General features: G+C 44.5%; 3 protein-coding genes across 5 annotated transcripts; 1 reads left to right on the top strand and 2 right to left on the bottom strand.

Moving 5' to 3' along the window:
- The first annotated feature begins 6,395 nt into the window (after positions 1–6,395).
- LOC133905538 (cationic amino acid transporter 3, mitochondrial-like) lies at positions 6,396–14,194 on the top strand. The gene is made up of 14 exons (XM_062347353.1): positions 6,396–6,794; positions 10,471–10,672; positions 10,771–10,855; positions 10,951–11,091; positions 11,185–11,303; positions 11,377–11,473; positions 11,573–11,745; positions 11,823–11,889; positions 12,285–12,443; positions 12,626–12,878; positions 12,976–13,084; positions 13,212–13,324; positions 13,422–13,497; positions 13,612–14,194. The coding sequence occupies exons 1-14, from the start codon at positions 6,650–6,652 to the stop codon at positions 13,772–13,774; spliced, it is 1,902 nt and encodes a 633-aa protein (XP_062203337.1). The 5' UTR covers positions 6,396–6,649; the 3' UTR covers positions 13,775–14,194.
- On the bottom strand, positions 13,317–17,201 carry LOC133905539 (uncharacterized). Of its 3 annotated transcripts, XM_062347355.1 has the most exons (10): positions 17,014–17,201; positions 16,727–16,930; positions 16,495–16,630; positions 16,021–16,091; positions 15,850–15,898; positions 15,635–15,705; positions 15,464–15,549; positions 15,011–15,129; positions 14,941–14,978; positions 13,317–14,215 (listed from the first exon to the last, which is right to left on the bottom strand). In XM_062347355.1, exons 1-10 carry the CDS (start codon positions 17,135–17,137, stop codon positions 14,088–14,090), a joined length of 1,026 nt encoding a protein of 341 aa, XP_062203339.1. In that variant the 5' UTR covers positions 17,138–17,201; the 3' UTR covers positions 13,317–14,087. The 3 variants fall into 3 exon arrangements, 2 of the variants coding, with proteins under 2 accessions (XP_062203339.1, XP_062203340.1); XR_009907637.1 differs by lacking the exons at positions 13,317–14,215; positions 14,941–14,978 and adding an exon at positions 14,474–14,852 and having other exon boundaries at positions 15,027–15,129; positions 15,438–15,549; XM_062347356.1 differs by lacking the exons at positions 13,317–14,215; positions 14,941–14,978 and adding an exon at positions 14,474–14,852 and having other exon boundaries at positions 15,027–15,129; positions 17,014–17,200.
- A 512-nt stretch (positions 17,202–17,713) lies between these two features.
- Positions 17,714–22,181, bottom strand: LOC133905039 (protein AMEIOTIC 1 homolog). Its single transcript, XM_062346735.1, has 7 exons — positions 20,774–22,181; positions 20,553–20,616; positions 19,533–19,592; positions 19,385–19,447; positions 19,185–19,268; positions 18,405–19,013; positions 17,714–18,258 (listed from the first exon to the last, which is right to left on the bottom strand). Exons 1-7 carry the CDS (start codon positions 21,967–21,969, stop codon positions 18,136–18,138), a joined length of 2,199 nt encoding a protein of 732 aa, XP_062202719.1. The 5' UTR covers positions 21,970–22,181; the 3' UTR covers positions 17,714–18,135.
- Between the last annotated feature and the right edge of the window lie 1,056 nt (positions 22,182–23,237).

The following is a 23,237-nucleotide window of genomic DNA, read 5'->3' on the forward strand; positions in this document are numbered from 1 at the left end:
CATTATGTCTTGCTCGTGAATCTAATGAGCTGACTCGCGAGCTTAACAAGCCGAGCTAACCTTTTGACTCATTTTCTTAGCGAGTCGAGGCGAGCCAACTCGTTATGTTAGGGCTTGTTTAGTTGCCTGGCCAAGCGCTCAGGTCAGGTCCGCGCCTGCTATTTCGCTGTGCCGGCCAGGCTCGCGGGAAATGGATTTCGATAGCGTTTCTCACGAGTCTAGCTCAATCAGTCCAACCTGAATACGTGTGTATTTTTTATTTAACTCTTGATTTTATTTAGAGGTACAAAATTAATCCAAAAATTCTAAATGTTTTCATGAGCAAACTAGATCTCACTAGCAACCCATTTTAATTGGTTTGATAAAAAAACCTAAACTAATATTTAATTAAAATTCTCTAAAGAAACCTATTTTTATAACTTATAGCAATTTTTGATGGCTCAAATAAATTCCCAAAATTCAGGAAAATTTCACTAATATTCTTATCATGTAATGTACTAATTTATAAAAATATTTCCAACCCTATGTTATTTGATGAAAAAATAAGTTTCTTTGTAATACAACATATACTCATACGATCAACCAAACACGATCACTTCTCAATCAGATTAAACACATACAACCAATCAAACAGACTCTATTACATCTTGCTATCCTAATTCGAACTCAATATGCCTAACTAGATATGAGCCCACCTGAACTATATGGGCAACCAAACGGTTAAGGACCGAGCTGAGCCGAGCAGGTTCGACACCCAGCCTAGTCTCTGCGCATATATCGTTGTGAGGCTGCCGGTGGGCAGGCAGGCGTGCCTGAGTTTGTGTGGAGTCGGGATGCTCGAATTTAAAAAAAAAAAATGCTGTGGGCTTCAGGTGCATGTGCATGTGCATGTGCAAAGGGCATCCTATTCTCCATCAGTAGGACTTCGAGGATTAGAATACATCGATGTGTGTGAAAAGATGGTGGGAAAAAAACGAAGAGACTATGTGCATCTATAAGTGATGGAGGCCATGGTTGGTTCGCATCTAAATTTGTCATGTTTAAAATTAGTCAAGTGTGACAAGCTAAAAAAATATAGCTAATAAATTTTTAGCCACAAGTATAACAAAATTAGTTAAAAAATTGAGTGTATGACATATGGCACAGAGGGCTAAAAAAGTATGACAAGCCACAGTTGTGACAACGAACCAAACAGTTGCCTAAAAATCTATAATGTGACTAACCTTAGACGTGATAACCTTAGATATGAACCAAACATGCCCGGAATTTTTTACGTTCCAACTTATCATCAGGTCTTCTCTTTAGCTTTTATTCCTCTGATTCTTCCACTCATCTTCCTCCCTTCCAAGTTCCAACTTGATCAGCAAAAGTTTAACTCCATCCTCTGTTGGTGTTTTGATCTCAGCCACCATCCTAACCAAAACCGTTTTCTAAGAGCCACCTCCCGCGCTTTGATCGAAAGCGCAGCAAATCGATGGTTGCGTTCCGTTTCACATGCGCCATACAAATAAAGGGAAGCTGGCACCTCACGATTTAAGGTTCCATGAGGCTTAGCCTCCCCAAACAACCCCAAAACCTAAAACGATCATCAAGGGGTGCATTAGTGAAGCGAAGACCGCCGTCACTGCACCTCGACGTCGACGTCGACATTGACGTCTTCACCAACATGAACAGTACCACGTCGCAGCTCTACACCAACTAAGTCAAGACCCGATGGTATCATCTGGATCAGGCCAGTGCTCACGCTTCTGCATAACGTAGGTGTTTGATCTAAGGGCTAGTGATCACGTGAATTAGTGCACAATTAGACCTAACATTTGGCATCAGAGCATCTAGCCCCTAATCAGACCTAATTAGGCTTAATTAAAGTTAGATTATGTTCGGATGATGCTGTTTTATGAACAATTAGTCCTAATTACTCTCGGTTCAAGTGAATTAGTCATCGATTAGTTGTTTTCAAGTTCAATTAGGCTTGGATCAATACAATTAGGTCACTTTTATGAGCACTTATTCATGAATTGGGGACATTTCGGGCTTGGATTGGGATTTCTAGGGCCTGGACATCAAGTAGAAGGAGAGGATTGGGGAATTTTTAAGAACTTTAAGGTCAAATCCTAAGTTCTATCCCTAAATCTGAAACTCTAGAACCCCTTTTTGCCCAAAATCCCTAAAATCTATCCAAATACCCATTCAAGCCCTAGATCCATGAGGAGAGGCGGGGTTACTTACGTGTTCTTGCTCATGTCATCGATGTTGCCGTCGTCAAAGCCGTTGTGGAGCACCTTTTGCTTTCGGCAGCATGCGGACACCTCAACTTCTGCCGTTGTGCGCTTCCCTCTCGCCACACGCAAGCCACCACCTTCTCATGTGCCATCGCAAAACTGCTCGACGAAGCCGCGCGCGACCTCAGTTGCACGCGTGCGCCAGCGAGCGGATCCATGGGAGCACCGCTCCACTGCTTCAGCGTCGTCGCTTTCTCTCACTCATGGCTGCTCCACTCATCTCTCTCTCTCTCTTTCTCTCTTTCGCCGGTGGCGTTGCGCCGCCAAAGCTCTCACACACGCGGCCATCGGAGCGGAGTGGTGTGATGATTAGGGTTAGTTTTTTTGCCGGCGTTGCGGTTTTGTCGCGGGTGAAATTGATGGCGAGTCGTCGAATCTGATCGGACATCCAAGATCACGTCCTCGTGTCGCTTCAGGCCGGCGTGCGAGGAGGCAGCAGATCATGCCAGGAACTGCCATTGTCGGTCGACGTGGGCACGTGAAGATTGTAGGCCACCACTAGTGTTGCGGGCCGACACGCGTTTTGGGCCGCGCGCGAGGTTCTTGGGTCGATGGGGCGGTTTTAATGAATTGAGGTTTTTCCATTATTTCTAATGTTTATCCCTTTTTCCCTTTTTCCAGTGAATTAAATTGTGTTTAACTGCCCAAATTATGAAGTGTTTTGCACTGAGAAAATTCATGAAAATTATGTATTTAAATTCGAACCAATGGGAAGATTTATTTGGAAAATTTTAATGTTAACTTTATGTAGACTCGTAATTATATTTCTGACCAACGTTGATTGTAATTATATGTCATTTATATGTTTATTAAGTTCTTTTCCGTTTTCTGCCCAACGGTGATACAGACTGGAACTGTATTTTTGCATGATTTTAATCGGACCAAGATAGGGTTAATTTTGTGCAAATATTATTTTATGATATTTTACTAATTAGGCCCAATATTTTGTTCATTTGTTAATGCTTCGAATGTTGCCCACAATTGACGGCATCGAACAGCTCACGGGAAGCAAATTCCCCTCTTAGAAAGAAAAAGTTTAAGCTGTCCTTGCCATTCTGGACCTGGAATATGCCTTGAGAGTTAACGCTCCCACTCCTCCCACTGTTGGTGAGGAAAATTATGATGAGAAAAAGAAAACTTACGAGGCGAATGCTGAAAAGTGGGAGCGATCCAACCACATGTCCTTAATGATTATTAAGAGCTCAATCTCAGTTGGGATGAGAGGAGCAATCCCTGAGTCTGATAATGCTAAGTAGTACTTGGAGTTCGTTGAGGAGCAATTCAAAGGCTCCTCGAAGATTTATGCCGGTACTTTAATTCAGAAGCTCTTAACCACAAAGTATGACGGGTCCAGTAGCATAAGAGAGCACATAATGATGATGACTACTGGAAAGCTAAGGGTATGGATATAGAGATTTCTGAGAGATTTCTTGTCCATTTCATTATGACCTCCTTGCCTTCTGGGTTCATTGCTTTTAAGACCAATTATAATACTCACAAGGAGAAATAGAGCATGAGTGATTTGATCGCTATGTGTGTCCAAAAGGAGGAGATATTAAGGGTCGAAAAGAAAGATTATGTGCATCATATTAGCGGTCCCAGCAAAAAAAAATTTCAAGGGACTTCAAGTCTAAGAAAAACTTCTACGGCTCTACCTTGACTTGCGTTCTTTGATCGTATTATGCGTTTATTTTTTTTAAAAAAATAGAAAGGCTTGCATATTAACAATTTTTCAGAACTACTGAGAATTTCGGTCCAAACTAGCTAGCTTTAAATGCATTATTTGGTGTCCATTCATAACACATGATTTTTTTTTTATTCCTTCTGACCTGGAGGACCAATTAATTTGGAACATGTGAGTTTCGTAGGAATAAGAGTGAATTCGCGTGTCCCAAACAGGTTTACCTAATCTTTTGTATTAAATTTGTGTGTTTTAAACTTCTTACCAGTATTGCAAACTGTGCAAAAATCTTGATGCAAACGTAGTACTTTTTCTCCCATGAGATGGGCATGCAGTGAATTGCAGCCGCTGGAATGATTTTCTTAAATTTGAAGCAATTGGAAGAATTAGGCATAGGGAGGAGGGGAGCATCAGTTAATCAGCTGTAGAGCATGATTAATTCTAATTTTCAAGCAGGCCTATCGGATAAGAATGAATTATTTGACCACGTTGGATTCGATGTTGATGGCTCTCTTGCTTTCTGGGGTATATATATGTTTCTTTTAGCTAGTTTGAATGCTACGATTACTCAGAATCTAGAATGTTGCATTACACGTTATTGAAGTATAAATAAATTATCTAGGTGTTTAGAACATACAGCTCAATACGTGTCATCCCAAGATGACAATTGTGAGACAATGACGTCTCTGAGTATCCTATTATTTCTACAGGAAATTTTCTGGGCATGAAGTTTTCTTGGCACTGTTGGTTGAGTCTGTTTCATGGAGAAATGAAGGGCGCCCTTAGTTTACTACCTTTTACAACATGGGATTTTCTCTCTCTCTTGTTGCATGTAGAAATTCAAACGTGTGCTGTGATTTTCCTTTTCATTTCAAATAGAGCAAATCAAATTGATTATACGCAAAATGAAAATGATGTTTAGTCAGGATGAACCAAGAGCAGAAGATGAGAAGAGACAAATAAGCTGCATCACATAATTTTATTTTGAGGCAGGAACAAATAATAAAGCTCCAACTCCTTCGCAAAAAAATAAAGCTCCAACAAAATTATCCACTGATTACTGATCGAGTAAAGGTTATTTGTATTTTTGTGATCATGAATTAGGAAACTGTTTGGAATGCCAAAATCCAAAAGAATTAAGCAAATATTACAGGGTGCAATCTGTTCTTACAGAAATCTCCTAATGTTCCAACAGTGTCTGAGCTGAGATCCCATGGGAAATTATTCGACGAAACATGTGCACATGCATGATGATGTAAAATGCAGATACATGGGCGTACATCTACACCATTTTTGTATATCAATACATATACATCTACGCTCGTACTCCACCATTTTTGTATATCATTTTGGTATGCATCTGTACCTGTCGGCGGCTGTCACATGGGCACACGAACCTAGCTAGATGAATGGCAAAGCTGATATTTTTTGGCACCATTGCCTGCAATCTTGATGTCTCCAAGCTGATACACTGTTCTGAGTTTCTACGGCTCCAATAAAGAAAAATATCTTTTCTTGCCGTCCTTGGAACACGCACATTGTAGTTTTGGTGAGAGAAGATGTCAACACGGCATTGCTAATGAGCCTTTTGATTGCGTCCAAAAAGAATCAGTTGACCCTACTAATTGGGCAGATCAGACTGTAACGACATCACTAGATATAGGAAGTGAATTTGGAACACAAAGAACTTTTTAGGAATTCTGTAAGAATTTCACATCAAATAGTTCGGTTCTTGTGGCATGTACCGCTACCCACGGTATTATTTGGAGAGGTATGGAGAAATAATTTAACTTTTAGTCTAGGCCAAGTCGAATTTAATTGAGTATGCTTAGATGGCAAACAAAAAAGGAATTTAAGATTGCAGCATTTGAAAATCACAATTGTTGTACAGCTTTGAGAAATGCAAAGTGACAACTTTGAGAAATGCAAAGTGAGAAAATCACAACTGTTATACAACTAATAAGGTCTTTTTGGAATGCAAGATTTTCAAAATGCAGGAATAGTAAAAACATAAGTTTAGAGTTGTCACTTGCAATCCTACTCCAATTTAGAACGCGGGAAAGTTTATAATAAAACGTTTGAATGTAACACGAAAAAAACACAAGAATTTAGGAGAAAGATTGACACAAAGGAAACTTTGTAAGAGGTTGAACCTCTTGCTAGAATTTCTCCAAACTTTCTACGAAACAAGATATTTTATAGGAATTTTGAAAGGATTTGTAGGAACACAATCCTTTGTTTCAAAGGACTCATAGGAAAGTTTTCTATAGAATTCAAATTCTCCAAAAAAAAATCTACTTTTCGTGTGTTCCAAAAAGAGCCTAACATATCTTACTAACATACTCAATATACCACACGCAATATACCATAATAACCAAAGCCACAAAAAATAATATTTTCGAGTTTACTAAGCCGATTGAGCATCGGCACGCCATCAAAGAACAAGACGACTCTGCTCTACTCCATCCTCCCCTCCCAAGAATCCCCTCTGCCCAAGCTCAAGCAAGGAGAGGCGGCAGCGGCAGCCGGCGGGGAGCGGCAGCGCGCCACGCGCGCGAGGACCAGTAGCTAGCTCTAGCTAGCTCGATCCTGCCCTCCTCGTCCTCGTCCCTTCCCCTGATCGAGCTGTGCGTGTGGAAAAACCGCGCCTTTTTGTTGGGTGCTTCGTGGGATCGCGCGCGAACCTATGGGGTTCGAGGAGGCGGCCGCCGGGATGGGCGGCGGGGTCCGGGCGCTGATGCGGCGGAAGCAGGTGGACTCCGAGCGGGCGCGCGCCGCCGGCGGGCACCAGCTCCGCAAGGAGCTCTCCATCACCCAGCTGGTTGCCATCGGTCCGACCTCTCTGCCTTCATTTTTCTCCTGAGCGTTTTTGTTCGGTTAATTTGGTAGATCTTTGCGCGGATTCTGTTGTAAAGCTGCGAGCTTTTTGTGCTTGGATCCAGGTGCTTTTCTGCGTTGGAACCTGTTGTGGTTTTGTGAATTGGCGGTGAACTAACTGCGTTCACAGGTTAAATAGTTACGATTTCCCTGGAAACTCTCAGTATTAGATTTGCCGGCTCCAGTGAACTGCTGAATCCTAGAGCTGCTGATACTGAACTCAAGCTAGAGTTGTAGTATTAGTCTGGAATTTCAATCAGAAAGTTTTTATCTGCACATGCGGCAATTCACTCTTCCAATTTGTAAAATATAGTCTCATTTGATTCATAGTTGCCAATGAATGTTGAGAGGTACCTGAATTCTGAAATGGATAGCGCTGCTTTGTCTAGTTCTTGCTTGTTTTTTTTTTAATACGGGGATACCCCATTTCCATTACCAAGTAACGGAACAGACAGTTTCACGTCTTACAACCATGCAGAAAGGATAGGAACAAGACATAGAAGTTCAGACTGGTAACAGACTAGAACATGGTTTTACAGCTAGACCAATATCAACAGTACCACAAACGGGCTTGTAGCCCAGTGGGAAGGCACGGTGGTGCCTTGGCCACTGCCATGGTTCGATCCCTGGAGTTTGCACGGGAGCTGGTGAGCCGATTTAGGCTCCTGAGGCCAGCTCTCGGGGGAGCGATCTGGGTTCGATCCCCAGCGCTTCCCCCCTGGAGGCGCCCCTCAGTCCCTTTGTGGCTGGGGGGTGTGGCCCCCTTTGTGAAAAAAAAAATATCAACAGTACCAGAAACGGAAGACACATTCAAGTTCAGCCAACAGAGAAACACCAAGACATCAAAGATCACTGGTTCTCCTCATCAGGATCATCCCGCTCTGCTGCTGGTCCTCATCATCCGTTTGATCTTCAGAGACAGTCACCAGGTTGCTTGGGAGAGCTCTAGACGACGACTGGTGTTGATCAGCTAGCACATTCATTACCGTATTCAGCAGACCTTGAGCGCCCTGCATCGATTCCTCCGTACTCATACTCTTAAGCAGATCTGCCCGTGATTTTAAAAAAGAAATAGCATGAAAGATAATCTCAGTAGGATCCTGAATGATCTTTTTTCTCAAAACAAGCCTTATTACGCGCTTTCCAAATTACCCAACAAACAACAGCAAAACCAAGCACATGAAACACCTTCCCTTGAGGAAGAAAAGAGTTAATCCAATTATAGTATTGATTAACAGAACTAGGAATAGAATCAGCACCAATGAAGAGGGCAACAAAACCCCATACAGCCTTAGCCACAGGACAAAGGAAAAAAATGTGGATGCAAGATTCTTGCTGGGTACAGAAATAGCATGTATCATCGCCCACCCAATTACGTTTCAGCATATTATCTTTTGTGAGAAGGGCTTTCTGCTCTAGCAACCAAAGGAAAACTTTGATTTTCAGAGGGATCTTAGCCTTTCAAATATGATTATAAGAAATGTTAGGAGAACCTCTCACTAACCAACGATACATAGATTTGACAGTAAAGATGCCTTTTTTCTCAAAGGCCCATGTTATCAAGTCTTCGGAGTTATTTAAGTGTACTGACGTAACCATATTTTTGACAAAATCCCACCGGGATTCAAGTTCATTACTAAACCATCTTTTAAAAGATAGATCCCAAGATCTATCATAAGCATCACTGACAAGAATGTGGGGATCATTGCAAATATTATAAAGAGCAGCGAACAGCTCACACAAGGGCTTAGGAGTAATCCAAGCATCCTCCCAAAATCTGGCATTTCTATCATTTTGAACTTTCACCCTTCTACCTTGAAGGTAATACTGCCTGACTTTAAGGAGATCATACCAACAAGGAGAATCTCCTTGTTTGTGTTTAACAGAAGGTAAAATGGAAGATTGCAGGTACTTTAGTTTAACAATTTGCTGCCAAAGACCCTCTTTTTTATCCAACTTCCACCACCATTTACAAAGAAGAGCCACATTCATTTTAGCCAAATTCTTTATACCCAAACCTCCTTTTTTCTTTGGCTTACAAATGTTGTCCCATTTTACCAAATGATACCTTTTCTTGGTACCACCACCCTGCCAGAAGAATCTTCTTCTAGCTTTGTCAATATATCAATCGCAGTTTTAGGAAGTAAATACATAGACATATGATATGTAGGAACACTGGAAATGCTAGCATTAATCAAGACAATCCTACCACCAATAGAGAGCAAGTCACATTTCCAAACATCCAACTTTTTAAGCATCTTTTCAACCAATTTCACCCAATCAATGATATGGAGTCTGCTATGACTAACTGGTACCCCTAGATATCTAATAGGGAAGTACCCAATTTGACAATGAAACAACTCAGCATAACAGTTCAAAATATCAGAATCACCACCAATAACAAGAACTTCACTTTTCTGAAAATTAATCTTAAGACCAACATAAGCTCATAAAGGTAAAGTAGCAACTTGAGATTATTAGCTTTAGTCAAATCATGTTGCAAACAAAGAATAGTGTAATCAGCATATTGTAAAACAACAACACCCCCCTCAAAAAGATGAGGAATTAAACCAGTAATACTACCAGCCCTTTGAGCAGCATGTATCATCTTGGACAAACAATCAGCAGCTAGGTTAAACAAAAAGGGTGATAGGGGATCCCCTTGTCTAACCCCTTTGCAGCTCTTGAAGTAAGGGCCCAACTGGTTATTCAACTTCACACTTAAAGTACCATTACTTACAACAGTTTTAACCCACTGTTGCTACTTGGGACTAAAGCCTCTTATGTTCAAACAATTGAATAAGAAATCCCAGTTGACTTTATCATAAGTTTTCTCAAAGTCCAATTTAAGGATAATCCCAGTCTGATTAATTCTTTTAGTTTCATGCATAATCTCACGAAGAGCCATGACCCCACTCATAATATTTCTATTTTTCATAAAAGCATTTTGACAAGTACTAATGAGCTTATCCATAAAGGGTTCAATCCCGAGTCAACACTTTAGTTATCAGCTTATAGGAACAATTTAACAAACAGATAGGTCTAAACTGATGAACCTTATCTGCCACAGCCACTTTTGGTAACAGTGTTATAACTCCATAATTCAATCAACTCACATCAAGAGAGCCAGAATAAAAGTCATGAAAAAGGTTCATCAAGTCATTTTTAATCAGCTCCCAATATTTCTGGAAAAATTTCACAGGGAAACCATCAGGACCGGAAGCTTTGTTTTCATTTATCTGAAAGAGAGATCTAGTTCTTGCTTGTGCTTCTTCTACTTGGTTGTTGTTGGGACAGTTTTGTTAAGGTAGGTGGTTGGCCCCTTACTGTCCCATACCATTGGTACCCTGATGATGTAAATTATCACTGTGTGACGTATGCTAAATATGTAAAGCATCTAGCTCATAAAGTAGCACAAGACGAAATATCACGAGTTTGTCTTGGTGTACAAATGTTTACATGCTTCCGAAGTTCACGAAGTGTTCTCCCTAAAATTTGTAGAGCTTATGTGGATGGCTTGTTTGCTGGACTAAATATAGTATTTTAGACCAAAAGATTACCCATCTTTATTACTAATAAGAGTCTCATTAGTGAAATCGTTGATCATGGTACCTTTGTGTTATGCCGCAGGTGTTGGTTCGACGATTGGTGCTGGTGTGTATGTCCTTGTGGGAACTGTTGCCCGGGAGCATTCTGGGCCAGCATTGACACTTTCATTTCTGATAGCTGGAATAGCAGCTGCACTTTCGGCGTTCTGTTATGCGGAGCTTGCTAGTCGTTGCCCTTCTGCAGGAAGTGCCTACCATTACTCATACATCTGCGTTGGGGAAGGGTAATTTACTGACATGATGGAGTGAACATTGTTCATGCAGAGCATGTCTTGTGCTGTTGAGTTCGTGTTCTCACATTGTTCAATGTTTCATTATCCAGAGTTGCATGGTTGATCGGTTGGGCTTTGATACTGGAATATACAATTGGTGGATCAGCTGTTGCCCGTGGCATATCTCCCAATCTTGTAAGTGGGATTTCCCCTGCATCTGGCTTGTTCACGCGGCATATTGATCAATAGTTAAATTTCTGCATCTCTCCTTACAAACTCTATGTTTTCAGGCCTTATTTTTTGGAGGACCGGATAGTCTGCCATGGATTTTAGCACGCCATGAGATCCCATGTCTTGATGTTGTTGTTGATCCTTGTGCTGCATTCCTGGTTTTTTTTGTCACTGGTCTACTGTGCGTCGGGATAAAAGAGGTTGCTGGCTTCTCCAATTCAGTAGCATCTTCCTTGTTCCTTTCTCAAGTAGTATGGCATGTGATCTTTGTTCTCTTTGATTTTTTTTCACAGAGCTCATTCATACAAGGAGTTGTGACAGTCCTGAATTGCTTTGTGATGCTATTTGTTATTATAGCCGGTAGTTACATTGGCTTCCAAACAGGATGGGTCGGCTATAAAGTCGCTGGCGGGTAATGCAAAAAAAAACTGCTGCTTTTTTTTCAAGCCGGCAAGTGGTGCACTTACTCTTTCCTTTTTTTTCAGATTTTTCCCATATGGGGTGAATGGAATGCTTGCTGGGTCAGCAACTGTTTTCTTTGCCTACATAGGCTTCGATTCAGTTGCTAGCACTGCTGAGGAGGTAAGGAAAGGTCCTATTTCCTAATAGATTTTGCCCTCTTATTTGCTGGATCATTGGCACTGGTGAAAATCCTAATTCTTTCATGTTAACTTCTAACAGGTGAAAAATCCACAGCGAGATCTGCCATTGGGAATAGGAACAGCATTGTCAATTTGCTGTTCCTTGTACATGTTGGTTTCCGTTGTTATTGTCGGTCTGGTGCCATACTTTGCTATGGACCCAGATACCCCTATTTCGTCTGCCTTTGCAAAACATGGAATGCACTGGGCAATGTAAGGACTCCTCCCATTTCACCATAGCTGATCTATTGTGCTTCCCACTGAGACTAAGACTGCTTATCTTGTTTTAGGTATCTTGTAACAACTGGTGCTGTTCTTGCTCTCTGTTCAACCTTGATGGGATCAATACTACCACAGGTATACAGATACTTAATCAGTTTATGATTCAAACTTCTTCTCTAATTGCACTCTACGGAAAATGAGCCAGGTCATATAACATGCTTTACATTATTGACTATGTAGACACATTGGCCATATGAATCAGAATCTGAGTCAAATGGGTAATTTAAGCTAAAACGATTTTCAACAACCCCAGAAGGCCAGAAACTTGATTGCTTCCTATACTCCATGAAAAGCTGGATAAATTGTCCATCCTCTATTCTGCACCCTTTCTGAATACCATGACCCAGACATCATCTAGATAGAGATTCACAGTTCTTGTTTATTTGTTCTCTCAGTTGAAATATGCATGATACAACTTTTCTTATGCTGCTATAGATATTTAAAGTTCTCATTTGACATTTTACTCACAGCCAAGAATATTGATGGCCATGGCACGAGATGGCCTGTTACCATCCTTCTTCTGTGATGTCAACAAGAAGACACAAGTTCCTGTCAAGAGCACAATTGTCACTGGCATCTGCGCAGCTGCTCTGGCTTTCTTCATGGATGTCTCTCAACTGGCAGGAATGGTAAGGATTTAAGAACCACTAAAACAGTTGTTATTTTTATTTTTTTAATGGCTTTGGCTCAAGATGTGATTTAATTAGTGAACCTTGTCTGTAGAGAACAGACGAGATATTTTGTAATAGTATGTGTGAGCATTATTAAAGAATGTAGCGTGTGGAGCTAAAAGGGTTGTTTCTTGTTGCAGGTCAGTGTAGGCACACTCCTCGCGTTCACTATAGTTGCTGTATCCATTTTGATTCTCAGGTATGTTCCTCCAGATGAGGTACCCCTGCCATCTTCCCTGCAAGCATCATTCCGTTTGAGCCAAGAAAATGATGAGGAAAAGATGGGGGGTCCTCTTGGAGATGAGAATCACGAACAGGGGGCATCTGAAATAGATGATGTGATTGTAGTAGAATCAATTAAGGACCCCCTTATCGAGAAGCAGCTATATGCAAGTATGTCTAGGCCATTGCATGTCAACTTAATATGTTCTAAATTTCTGAATATGTGCATTTCAGTTAAGGTGATAATAAATTTGTCTGATAATTCTAGGCAAGTTGAACGAAACAAAGCGGCGCAAGACCGCTGCTTGCAGCATTGCATCTGTCTGCGTAGGGGTTCTGGCCTTCACATCCTCAGCTTCTGTGACATTCTTGCCCTTGTAAGTACGCAAGGTGTGCAATGTGGTAGGCCAGAGCACACCGCAAACGTCCCTCCCACGGTGAACTTTTGTGTGTCCGCATAACACTCATCAGTCTCACATATACATCTCTCCCATGCCATATCAGCCTGGTGCAATGCTTCATCTGCGTCTTTGGTGGCCTGCTCCTCCTGGCTAGTCTGGGGATGCTCTGCTGGATTGACCAAGACGATGGAAGGCACTCATTTGGTCATTCTGGAGGTACTCACATTATGGCACGCTTCTGTGACTCCCGATACTAGATCCTATTGGTGAATTTACTTGGCATTACACATGTTGCTGCTGCTTCTACCCGCAGGATTCATCTGCCCATGTGTTCCATTGCTGCCAGTGATGTGTATCCTCATAAACACATACTTGCTGATAAATCTGGGGTGAGTACCTAATCCACTGATCTGATGATCTATACCCTACTTTTCGATAGCATGTTCAGAGCTGAAACATGAACACATGTCTGAACCTTGTCGATTCTCCCTTGTGTTCTTCAGTGGTGGGACATGGATGCGAGTCGGGGTGTGGCTTGTGATAGGGGTGCTCGTATACATTTTCTATGGCCGCACCCACAGCTCATTGACGGATGTCGTGTATGTCCCGGTGGCACAGGCGAACGAGATTTACGGGTCTTCATCATCTTCAGGGTTTGTGGCTTAAGGAGGCATGGAGGGGAGACATTGTTTCAGCCCATCCTTGAGCTATTATATGTTCCAGAATCCATTTCACAGAACCACGACCCTACTGCGGAGGCCCTGCCACTGCATAGTAGGCATGGATTTGAAGAATTCAATTCAAGTGTCAATTTTTAAACTGTGCGTGTGTAAATTGTAATGTGCAGCTATACGCCTGTGCCTTTGTAGGCAGAATGTAAATACTACATAGATTATAGATGGGACTATTAAGGAAGACGATTGGAAGAGGGGGATTGCCCTAGAAAATTTTAGCATTTAGTTGAAATTTGTACTAAGTTCTAAGGATTTGGGTTATAATCCCATCTCTCCAAATAGGCTTGTATAAAGTGTGTAATGTGTTCAAAGCTTCGAACATGTTTTATACTACCGGAGTGGGTATTACCAAGTGTGGTCTTGTAGGAGGCACCTCCATATCATAATCAGATTGTTGTTTGTCATACAAGCATGTGTCAACATGACATGAATAGAGCTCTTGTTTGAAAATGCAAATCACTTTTCGAACTCTGAGTTTGATTATACATCAACCAAATACAAATTTTGCACCAGACCAACTACATCACAAATTCACAACACACGACAAAGAAAAACTTCATAATAGTACAGTAGTATCAAGCTACCTGTTTTTCAGATTCGATGCAACCTGTTTCTACCAGGTTCATAGTAAGCACCAGACCAACTACATCACAAATTCACAACACACGACAAAGAAAAACTTCATAATAGTACAGTAGTATCAAGCTACCTGTTTTTCAGATTCGATGCAACCTGTTTCTACCAGGTTCATAGTAGTATCAGGCTACCTGTTTTTCAGATTCGATGCACCCTGTTTTTACCAGGTTCTTGGATAACTTGCCTGGGAGTCTTCTCCTTCTGTTTACCCCAGATTTTCTGAAAATTTGTACCCTTCTGTGTTCCCCAAGTTTTATGAAAACCTGCCTAGGAGATGTTCTTGTGTAGGGTGTAAAAGATAGATCCATCAATTGTCTCCATAGTCAATTGATTCAGCCGCAACAGTATAAGCAAGTAGGATCTTCCTTTGCGCCCTACAAGGAACAAAAGCGGAAGGAAACACCACAAAACATTAGCTACATTTAACAGCTGAAATTCATCAAGAGCATGCGTCAATGGAACAGTAACCAGGCAAAAAGATTTTGTTTAGCATGCTATAACATTTGATATTTTCTAATCTACGGGCTAAGAGCAGTAAGTGCACATACCCAACCCAATTGCTCCGACATCATCTTGATTCAATGCAACGCTTCCCTGAGCTTTGTCACCACCGAAGTATGAATTTAGTTTGGACACTGCCTCCTGCAATTCCTGATGTAAGGAAAAGACACAAAAGTAAGAAATACAGTAAATTGCTTTGAGGTAGCATGACTAAGACAACACAGCTAGTGTCATGGCTCATGAATCACGATACCACAGGTAGATTGATGATCAAGAATGCAATGACGAAAACAAGCAACTACTTGTTGAAAAAGGATGCGAAGGCGTTGCAGAATATTTTCCTTCGAGTGATTTTCTTATAGAGTAAAGTAATCTACTAAATTTCAAGGACTGCATGCTGTAATTTGCGACTATTAATAGCCAATATGCAAAAAAGTACTATGGGAAGAACTCCCTACTCCCAAGTAGTTAAATAAATCCAGACCTCCCATGATGCTAGAGTCTTCATGTAAGGAGGAAGTTGCTCATACTCCTCCTTTGATGCCCTTATCGGTACTTGGAAAGCATTACCTTCATGGAGTCAACAGCAGAAAAAAAAACAGAATGAGCAAGAATTAACTAGTCATTAAAACCTCAAGACATTCTTGCCGATCACCTTGACCATTTGTTTCTTTTTGGGGAGGTATGAACTCAGTTTCCTTGGCAATATTTTGGCCGTCATCAGCACTGAACAGTATAGAGCATTAAACAAATTGGTCAGTTTAAAGATAAGACTAAAATAAGAAACATCAGAAGTTAAAAAAAAAAGAACAGTGGGAAAACCGGGAGAGCAGATAGCAATAGATATATGTAAGCAATTCCTTCATTTACCTTTCAGGTTTCTTGTAGAGCTTCTTTGGGCTTCCAGCGAAATCTGTGGCTGCAAAATCCCAACAAATTATCATAATTCAACACAACAATGAGCAGCCAGCAAGAAATACTAATACTAAATGCATAATGCGATTTAACCAGTTGAAGTAGCAAAATTATTGTGTTGCATACCTTCAGAGGAAAGAGTAGCTAGACAAGCATCCGAAAGCCCAAGATTCTTCAGTGACATGGACTCCTCAAATCTTATGAGTAGTCAAGAAAGAACACAATACAGTTCCTACTTCCTAGTGATGAAGAGTACCAGCTAGTGACAGACTTTTGAGAGAAATAGATAATAAGTTATCTCAGGCCTCAGGTATAAGTCCATGATCCATTCAGTTCCTACTTAGTGATAACATGCCAGAATAAATAGCTCCTCAAACTTGTAAAGAGACAAGCTCTTACAATTCAATGCATCGTTGCCTAGTGCTTCAATTTGGAGCCGACGCATGTCGAGATGCAGCATCTACTCATTCCATCAGTTTTTTTTTTTAGATAATGGAATAAAACTCATCCCATCAGTTAGAATGTTGTATTATATGTTCACACCAGAAGCAACCAAAAATCTATTAGTCGGAACAAAATCAAACCCAGCGAGAAGGATACAGTGTATCGTCGTCTTGGAACCGCCCCCTACTGGAGGTGAGCACTGAACTCGACCCACCCAAGCAGCTATTCCCAGGCCACGCAATCTCCCTGACGTCTCCATCTTCAACCTCCACATCGGCCTCAGGCTCCACCTCTGGCAGCGCACCAACAGCTGTTATCAACCGAACGAAACAAACGCCGCGGAGCTTGGACGACGAAATGAAGTGGCAGGATTTTCTCGCGTTGTTACCGGGGGGCTCGTAGCCGAAGGAGGCGAGGCGGGTCTGGATGGCGTCGGCGTGGCGCGCGTAGACGTTAAGCGCCTCGCCGCAGTGGCCGAGGAGCTCCTCGAAGGAGACGGCGCCGAAGGCCATGGACTCGAGGCGCTGCAGGTCGGCGCCCGCCGCCTCCGCCAGCCGGTCCAGCTTCTGCAGGAACGCGCTCGTCGCCGACTCTGCGAGACCCGCCGCCGTGAGCACCCCGAAGAAGTTAAGTATACGGGGAGGGGGGGGGGGGAGGGAGAGGTGCGGTGGTTACCGAGGTGGATGGGGCGGCGGGAGACGGCGTCGACGAGGGCACGGGAGGAGGAGTCGGCGTGGTCGAGCACCGCCGAGAGGGAGCCGCACAGGGCCGAGATAGACTTCTCCATCTCTCCTCCCATGGCGGAGGCGGGGGCGGCGAAGAGGGGAGGAGGGTTTGGGGAATTTCGCTTCAAAAAAATTTGATGAGGGGGACGCGGGTTAAACTGCTGATTTTCTGGCAGGTGGGCCAGCATTAGTAAATGGGCCCACTGGATGTTATTGGGCCGTTACGGGCCAAATGTGATTTTTTTTTTTTTGGGAATTAGAAAAAATTGTACGTTCATTTTGATTTACAGATTTATACGCTTCTTTTGCTAATTCCGAAAAATAAAAATATAAAAATATAAAAAGTTGGCCAAATATTGCTCTGTTGTTTGACTGACATACATCCCTTTTAATATTCTTTGTCGCGCCGTTGTCTTGCCTTGATTAAGACACCGTAACCTACATTAGCGGCACTAATTGATCAGACAAGCGTCTTTTAAAAAGTTAATCACGTATCACCTTGGTTAATCTTCAGCGTAACTGAGATTAGCGCCACTAATTAATCATGCTCGAAAAAGATTAAAAATTCGGCAAGGAAAGTTTGGCTCTAAACCAAATGCTAGCTTGGAAATTTCACCAACTGCCAATTGGCATAGTTGCAGTCACAGGGTAATCAACTGATAACAATAACTTGCTCTTGCAGACGCAATTCACAAGATCATCAACACATGTATCCTAGCTCGCGAGCATTTAACTCGAAACGGAGTGTCAGATCAGATCATTTTTCCTTTTCCAAGCATTAGTAGAAACTACAGATTAAGCAGCAGCAGCAAGGTGCTCATATGCGATGCAAACCCACATGTGATTAAGTTCCAACTGAAACTAGTGGTAATTAACGGAGAAAATGCATGCCTAGTTTAACCAAGAAAGGTAAGGTAATCTATCTTCGTCTTTGATGTTCTTGTGTCTTTCTGCAGATATTCTGTGGACCTGTGTGCTATCTTCTTAGGAGATCAGTTACTGCTAGCTAGTTAACGGTGAGCCAAAACTTCACTAGCGATCCGACGATTCCTCGGAGCTCGTCAGCGTTGGATCAGTAGGAGCGAGTCGCCATCGACAGCGCCAGTTCGGTGCCCACGTTGCCGCTTCCGGCGTCGAGCATCAGCGCCTTCTTCCCGGCTTCCGGCAGGCACGGCACCGACGACGAAGACGAGTCCTGCGGCAGTGGCAATGGCCAGACAGATGAGAGATCGATCCATCACTTTCGTGTTCGTTTGCATGCAGCTCCTGCTTGACGCATACGAGCTACGAGTGGCGCCAAGGTTGAAGTTTGAACGAGAGGAAGGGCGAGAGCGAGCTCACCGTGTGCCGGAGCTGCAAGTCGAGGCCGCCGAAGTAAGGCTGCACTGCCTGCAGGTCATCATCCCAGGCCACGGTGCTGGATGGCAGTGGCGGCGGCTGGACCTGGACTGCCGAGGCCGGGGCGGGCAGCAGCGGGAGCTTCGCAGAGGCGGCGTTGGTGGACGACGCGGACGTCGGCGTGGGGAGGCCGCCAACCGCCAGGTACTCCTCCACGGACGGCGGTGCGAGGTTGTACATCACGGCGTCAAAGTTGGCGACGACCAGGTCCCCGCCGGGTGTCAGCGGCTCTGGCAGCGCTGAGGGGCTGCAGGCTTCACCGTTGACCGTGTCAACAGCCGTGTTCAGCCACTGGAACGTCCCCTGCGGCTTGCAGATGCGCACGCTGCACTTCCTCGACGTCCTCTTCTCGCTGCCACGGACGCCATCGCCACCGTTGCTGCTAGCGGTGGCGTTGCTTGCACCGGCGGCAGCATGGCCCAGCGCGTTGCCGGTACTGGCTTCTTGCTTGTCAATGTCAGCTTTGGAAGGCTCTTTGACACAGAGGTCAGCTTGTTCTAGCAACAGCATGTGTTGTTCTCCACCTCCAGGGTTCTGCAAGAGCAAGTCTTCCTGTACATACAGTCCAATGCAAAATTTGAGCATGTTTTATCAGCTAATTGCTGATTGATACTGCCAATATGCAATCAGACACATCATTCAAAGCTAAGTGAAACCAAGAAATCATAGAGCCTTGGATGCATCTGATGCACTTGCACTGCAGTCAGTAACTAGTGAATGTACCTGAAGGAACTGGAAACAAGTGGATATGGCAACCATCTGCTCCTCCAGTTTGGCATTCTTCTCAACCATACTCTCACATTTTTCCTAGAAAGTAGATTAAGAAGAGATATGTGGAAGACAGATAGCATTCGGTTAAGCTTCAGATAACATCACTGATTAACACTGACGAGGCACAAATTCAGAAGATTGATTTGATGTACCTTCAGGAACAACAGCTCCTCTCTCAGCTCGCCATTTGCCTGTGTTGCATTGTCGTACTTCTCCTGAAAACAAAACCAGCAACATGCTTGAGCATGCCCAAATGAAGGTAGCATACAATTGATTGTATCAGGCAGATAAATCTTGTACCTCCAAGGACAGCACCTCCTTTTCCAGGTTTTCATTGGCCTTCATCATACAGTCATACCCCTGCAAACAAGATCATCATGATTCACGAACATATGTACATGACCAGGCGTAGCTGACTATATACATTGAAATGCTACATATATAGAACAGGGAAAAGAGTATGAACATGGTATTTTTAAAGTTATTCCGGTACTATTGGAAATACGAAACAGACATGCAGATTAATACTCTCTCTGTGCAAGTATTGTTCCAATGTTTGTGCAAAACTACTGATTAACAGGGGATCTGTCTAAACATCCATCCACCTTAAGATGAATGAATCAATGTGAGAAGCAAAGCACAGACCTGAGTATGATGAATGTTCATGCAGTGCCTTCAGACTTGAGAGAGGTGACAAAGAATTACAAATGGACTATTGCAAAGAAAAATCTGCGCCTACTGCCGTTGTCGCTTTTTTTATGCACAGCACAATGTGCATTACAAAATCTAATTCAAGACTTGCCACTTGTGAGAACTCCAATATTAACCAAGAACTAGACATGTCCACACCATTACAAGTGCATAGCATAACCATGTGCGATTGAGTTTCACACATGCATATTTTTCAGTTTTCAGCTTTGCAGTTCACACTACAAGTTTACAACAAAAAATGGCTATCTACGTTGAGACACTACTTAAAACAAACAAAAAATGGATATGATATTCTTCAAGTTCTACCAGTACTATTGGAAACAGACATGCAGATTAATACTCTGTGCTAGTGTTGATCTAGTGTAGGAGCAGAATTGCAGATTAGAAGGCGCTTTGGCTAAACATCGATCCACCTTAAGCTGTACGAAGCAATGTGAGAAGCAAAAGGGAAGAATTTATGTTAGTGTGCTGAAGTTCATGCAGTGCCTTCAGACTTCAGAGAGGTGACACAGAGCTACAAGTTTTGCAATTCGCACTACAAGTTTACAAGAAAAATTGCACATTGTAAGACATGAACGAGTTTCATGTCAAGGGATGATGTATGATCACCTGCCAAGAAATGTAAGCTTCCTTGCTCACTTGAATCAGATTGGAACTGAGCTCCTTCATATGCCTGCACATTATCATGAACATGGTTCACAGCATCACAAGTTAATTTCAGCAAAAAAATAGATTGCAACTTACTCTGTGCAAGAATATAAACAAGATAGTATCAGCAGTGCAGGAAGTAGAAAATGGATTGCAAGAGAAGAGAGGAAGAAAAAGGAGACCTTTTTACGACGGCGAGCTCCCCGGCAAGCTCCTCCACCTTCTTCTTCACCTCGAGCGCGCAGGCCTCCGGCGATACGGGGTCTCCGGGCTTCCACCCGGGCGGCGGCACCCAGTACGGGTCATCCACCCCGGCCTCCCGGCGCACGGCCGCGAGCCCCGCCGGCTCCAGCCAGTACTCCAGGGTGCCGTCCGCGTTGTACCGGCGGCGTAACCGCTCGGTGCTGCCGGCCGGGACCTTGTCGGTGACGTGCCTGAGGAGGTGGTCGAGGAGGCCGGTGTCACCGATGTGCCGGCGCGCCTCCGCCCGCAGCTCGCCGCGCTGCAAGGGCTTGCCTTCTCTGGCGCCGCGCGCGCGCAGGATGTCGAGCAGCGCAACCTCGGCAGCCGCGTACCGCCGGGCCGACCACCGGTCGACCTTGCCGCGCGGTGAGCCGGGCTTGGGAGCGGGAGCGGCGGTCTTGCTCTCTTCCTCGCGCTTGGCGGCGTCGCGGCGACGGCGATGGCCACTCCTCGTCTTCTCCATCTTGACCACCTCGAGCATCTCTGGGCTGCTCTCTTCTGCCGCTGGCGCCGCCGCCTCCTCCTTCGGTCGCTTCCTCTTCCTGCCACCATTCCACTCCTCGTCCTCCCCCTTCAACACCCGCGGGACCTTCTTGGCGCGCCTGGCGGCGTCGCGGCCACGGCCACTCCTCGTCCTCTTCCTGCTCCTCGTCTTCTCCGTCCTGACCACCACGCGATTGTCTTTCTGACTGGTCTCCACCGCCGCCGCCTCGTCCTTCCCCATCTCCTCCAGCCGCTTCCGCTTCTTGGCGCCGCTCGATCTCTCCTCATCCTTGTCCCCGTCCCCACACTGCACCGCCGCCCGCCGCTTCATCTCCTCGACGACGGCCTGGGGAGGAGCACCACAGACTGCCCGGCGCCGGCGGGAGTACTGGATGTGCTTCCTCACGCCCCACCCCGCGCAGCTGCCCTGCAGGGTGAGGAGGCACGGACCGCACGGCGTCGGTTTCGGCTCCGGCGGAGGTGAACGCCGCGCGGCGGGGGGCGACGGCGGCCGCGGAGACTGCTCCTGCTGCTGCTGGGAGAAGTCGTAGAGGCGGGGCGCGCCTGCCCAGAACGCGTCGCCGTCGTCGCCCATGTCCTCGCCGGCCACGCGGCGGCGCAGGACGCGCGCCGCGGGGATGCCGCCGCTCATGGATCGCAAGCGCGCGCCCTGAGCACCGAATGGAAGGCGTAACGGGGAGAGGAGGGACGGGAAGGGAAGGGAGGAATGAGAGAAAGGACAAAACTTCGCAAGAAGCAGAGCTGGAGAAGGAGAAGAGGCGAAGGTGCGGGTGGGCGACAGGGCGAGGAGCGGGGATCAGAATGCAGCAGAGCAGAGCAGAACAAGGGGAGGGTGGTTGGAGGTGGCAGAGCAGCAGAGAGGTTGCTGCCTCGGCCTCCGTGCTAATCACCTGTCTCTGCCCAAGCAACAGCAACACCATTGCACTGGTGACTGCATGGCTGATCCCTGGAATAAGGACAAGAAAACACAATATCTGTTTTCCTTCTCCCGCTCCTTTATTTTCTGGCATTTCTTATTCACAGTATCTCTAATAGACTACTAAATTCTACTTTTTTATATTTTTATTTAATTACTATTTAAAAAAATTTCTCTATGTATTCTTTACACTCTAGCATACTAGCTCAATCTCATTCTCTATATTTCATCCTAATTACCTATAATTATTCGTAACAGCTAGTTTTGTAACTATTATTTTTGCGACAGCTAATTTTTTTCAATGGTTATTTCTTACCATGACTGCTCTTATGCCGAATACACCAGCAGCTCCAGCTCCCCGCGGCCTCGGCGACGGTGCGGCGGGGACGGCGCACGGCGATCCGACATGTGATGAGGCGCGCGCGGCGAGGAGGCGCTCGGCAGGGAGGTGCTCGGTGAGGTGGGGAATGGCGTACAGGGGTGGGAACGATTGCAGGGGCGGATGGCGAGACTATAGTGGACGGCTAAACTTAGCGAGCCGAAAGAGCTAAGATGACGAGACGTATGGCTATTTTACCGTAGCTATGTTTTTTACTTGATGTATAAATTTGCTTATGACGAGTCGGATGGCCACCCTGAAGATGCTCTGATGAGACATGGATTTGATCCCTATGATACGACTAATGAAAATATCTTGGGAAGTGCATCAACACCTAATAAAGACCAACAACGCCCTGATTATTGTTTCATGCGTCAACATTGGATACCTGGACCGGTTGATCGAGCGAGTAAAGTTTGCTGCACTTGTACTGGAGTAGTACTTGGGTTCGGCTGTGGCGGTGTGGCCTGCCCTGTCCGCAGCAGCAGCACAAAAGCCAGCTGCCAGACCCCTGCCATGCCATCAGGCAAGCAGGGGACTTGCTTTTAGTAGCCCATTGACTGCAAGCGTTACCTTCCAGGTTCCAATCCAAACAAATTAGACC

The sequence above is a fragment of the Phragmites australis genome, chromosome 22, assembly GCF_958298935.1.
Source record: "Phragmites australis chromosome 22, lpPhrAust1.1, whole genome shotgun sequence".
Classification (NCBI taxonomy): Eukaryota; Viridiplantae; Streptophyta; class Magnoliopsida; order Poales; family Poaceae; genus Phragmites; species Phragmites australis.

What these genes read in the sequence shown, in the direction of transcription:
- LOC133905538 (XM_062347353.1), top strand. Translation starts at nt 6,650, where the DNA reads ATGGGGTTCGAGGAGGCGGCCGCCGGGATGGGCGGCGGGGTCCGGGCG. An exon ending in TTGCTAGCACTGCTGAGGAG is followed by an intron (nt 11,474 to 11,572) that starts GTAAGGAAAGGT and finishes AACTTCTAACAG; the next exon opens with GTGAAAAATCCACAGCGAGA. An exon ending in TCTGTGACATTCTTGCCCTT is followed by an intron (nt 13,085 to 13,211) that starts GTAAGTACGCAA and finishes ATGCCATATCAG; the next exon opens with CCTGGTGCAATGCTTCATCT.
- LOC133905539 (XM_062347355.1), bottom strand. Translation starts at nt 17,137, where the DNA reads ATGGGAGGAGAGATGGAGAAGTCTATCTCGGCCCTGTGCGGCTCCCTC. An exon ending in CTCTACAAGAAACCTGAAAG is followed by an intron (nt 15,706 to 15,849) that starts GTAAATGAAGGA and finishes TATACTGTTCAG; the next exon opens with TGCTGATGACGGCCAAAATA. An exon ending in AGACTCTAGCATCATGGGAG is followed by an intron (nt 15,130 to 15,463) that starts GTCTGGATTTAT and finishes TCCTTACATCAG; the next exon opens with GAATTGCAGGAGGCAGTGTC.
- LOC133905039 (XM_062346735.1), bottom strand. Translation starts at nt 21,969, where the DNA reads ATGAGCGGCGGCATCCCCGCGGCGCGCGTCCTGCGCCGCCGCGTGGCC. An exon ending in AGGAGGTGCTGTCCTTGGAG is followed by an intron (nt 19,448 to 19,532) that starts GTACAAGATTTA and finishes TTTTGTTTTCAG; the next exon opens with GAGAAGTACGACAATGCAAC. An exon ending in AGGAGCTGTTGTTCCTGAAG is followed by an intron (nt 19,269 to 19,384) that starts GTACATCAAATC and finishes TCTACTTTCTAG; the next exon opens with GAAAAATGTGAGAGTATGGT.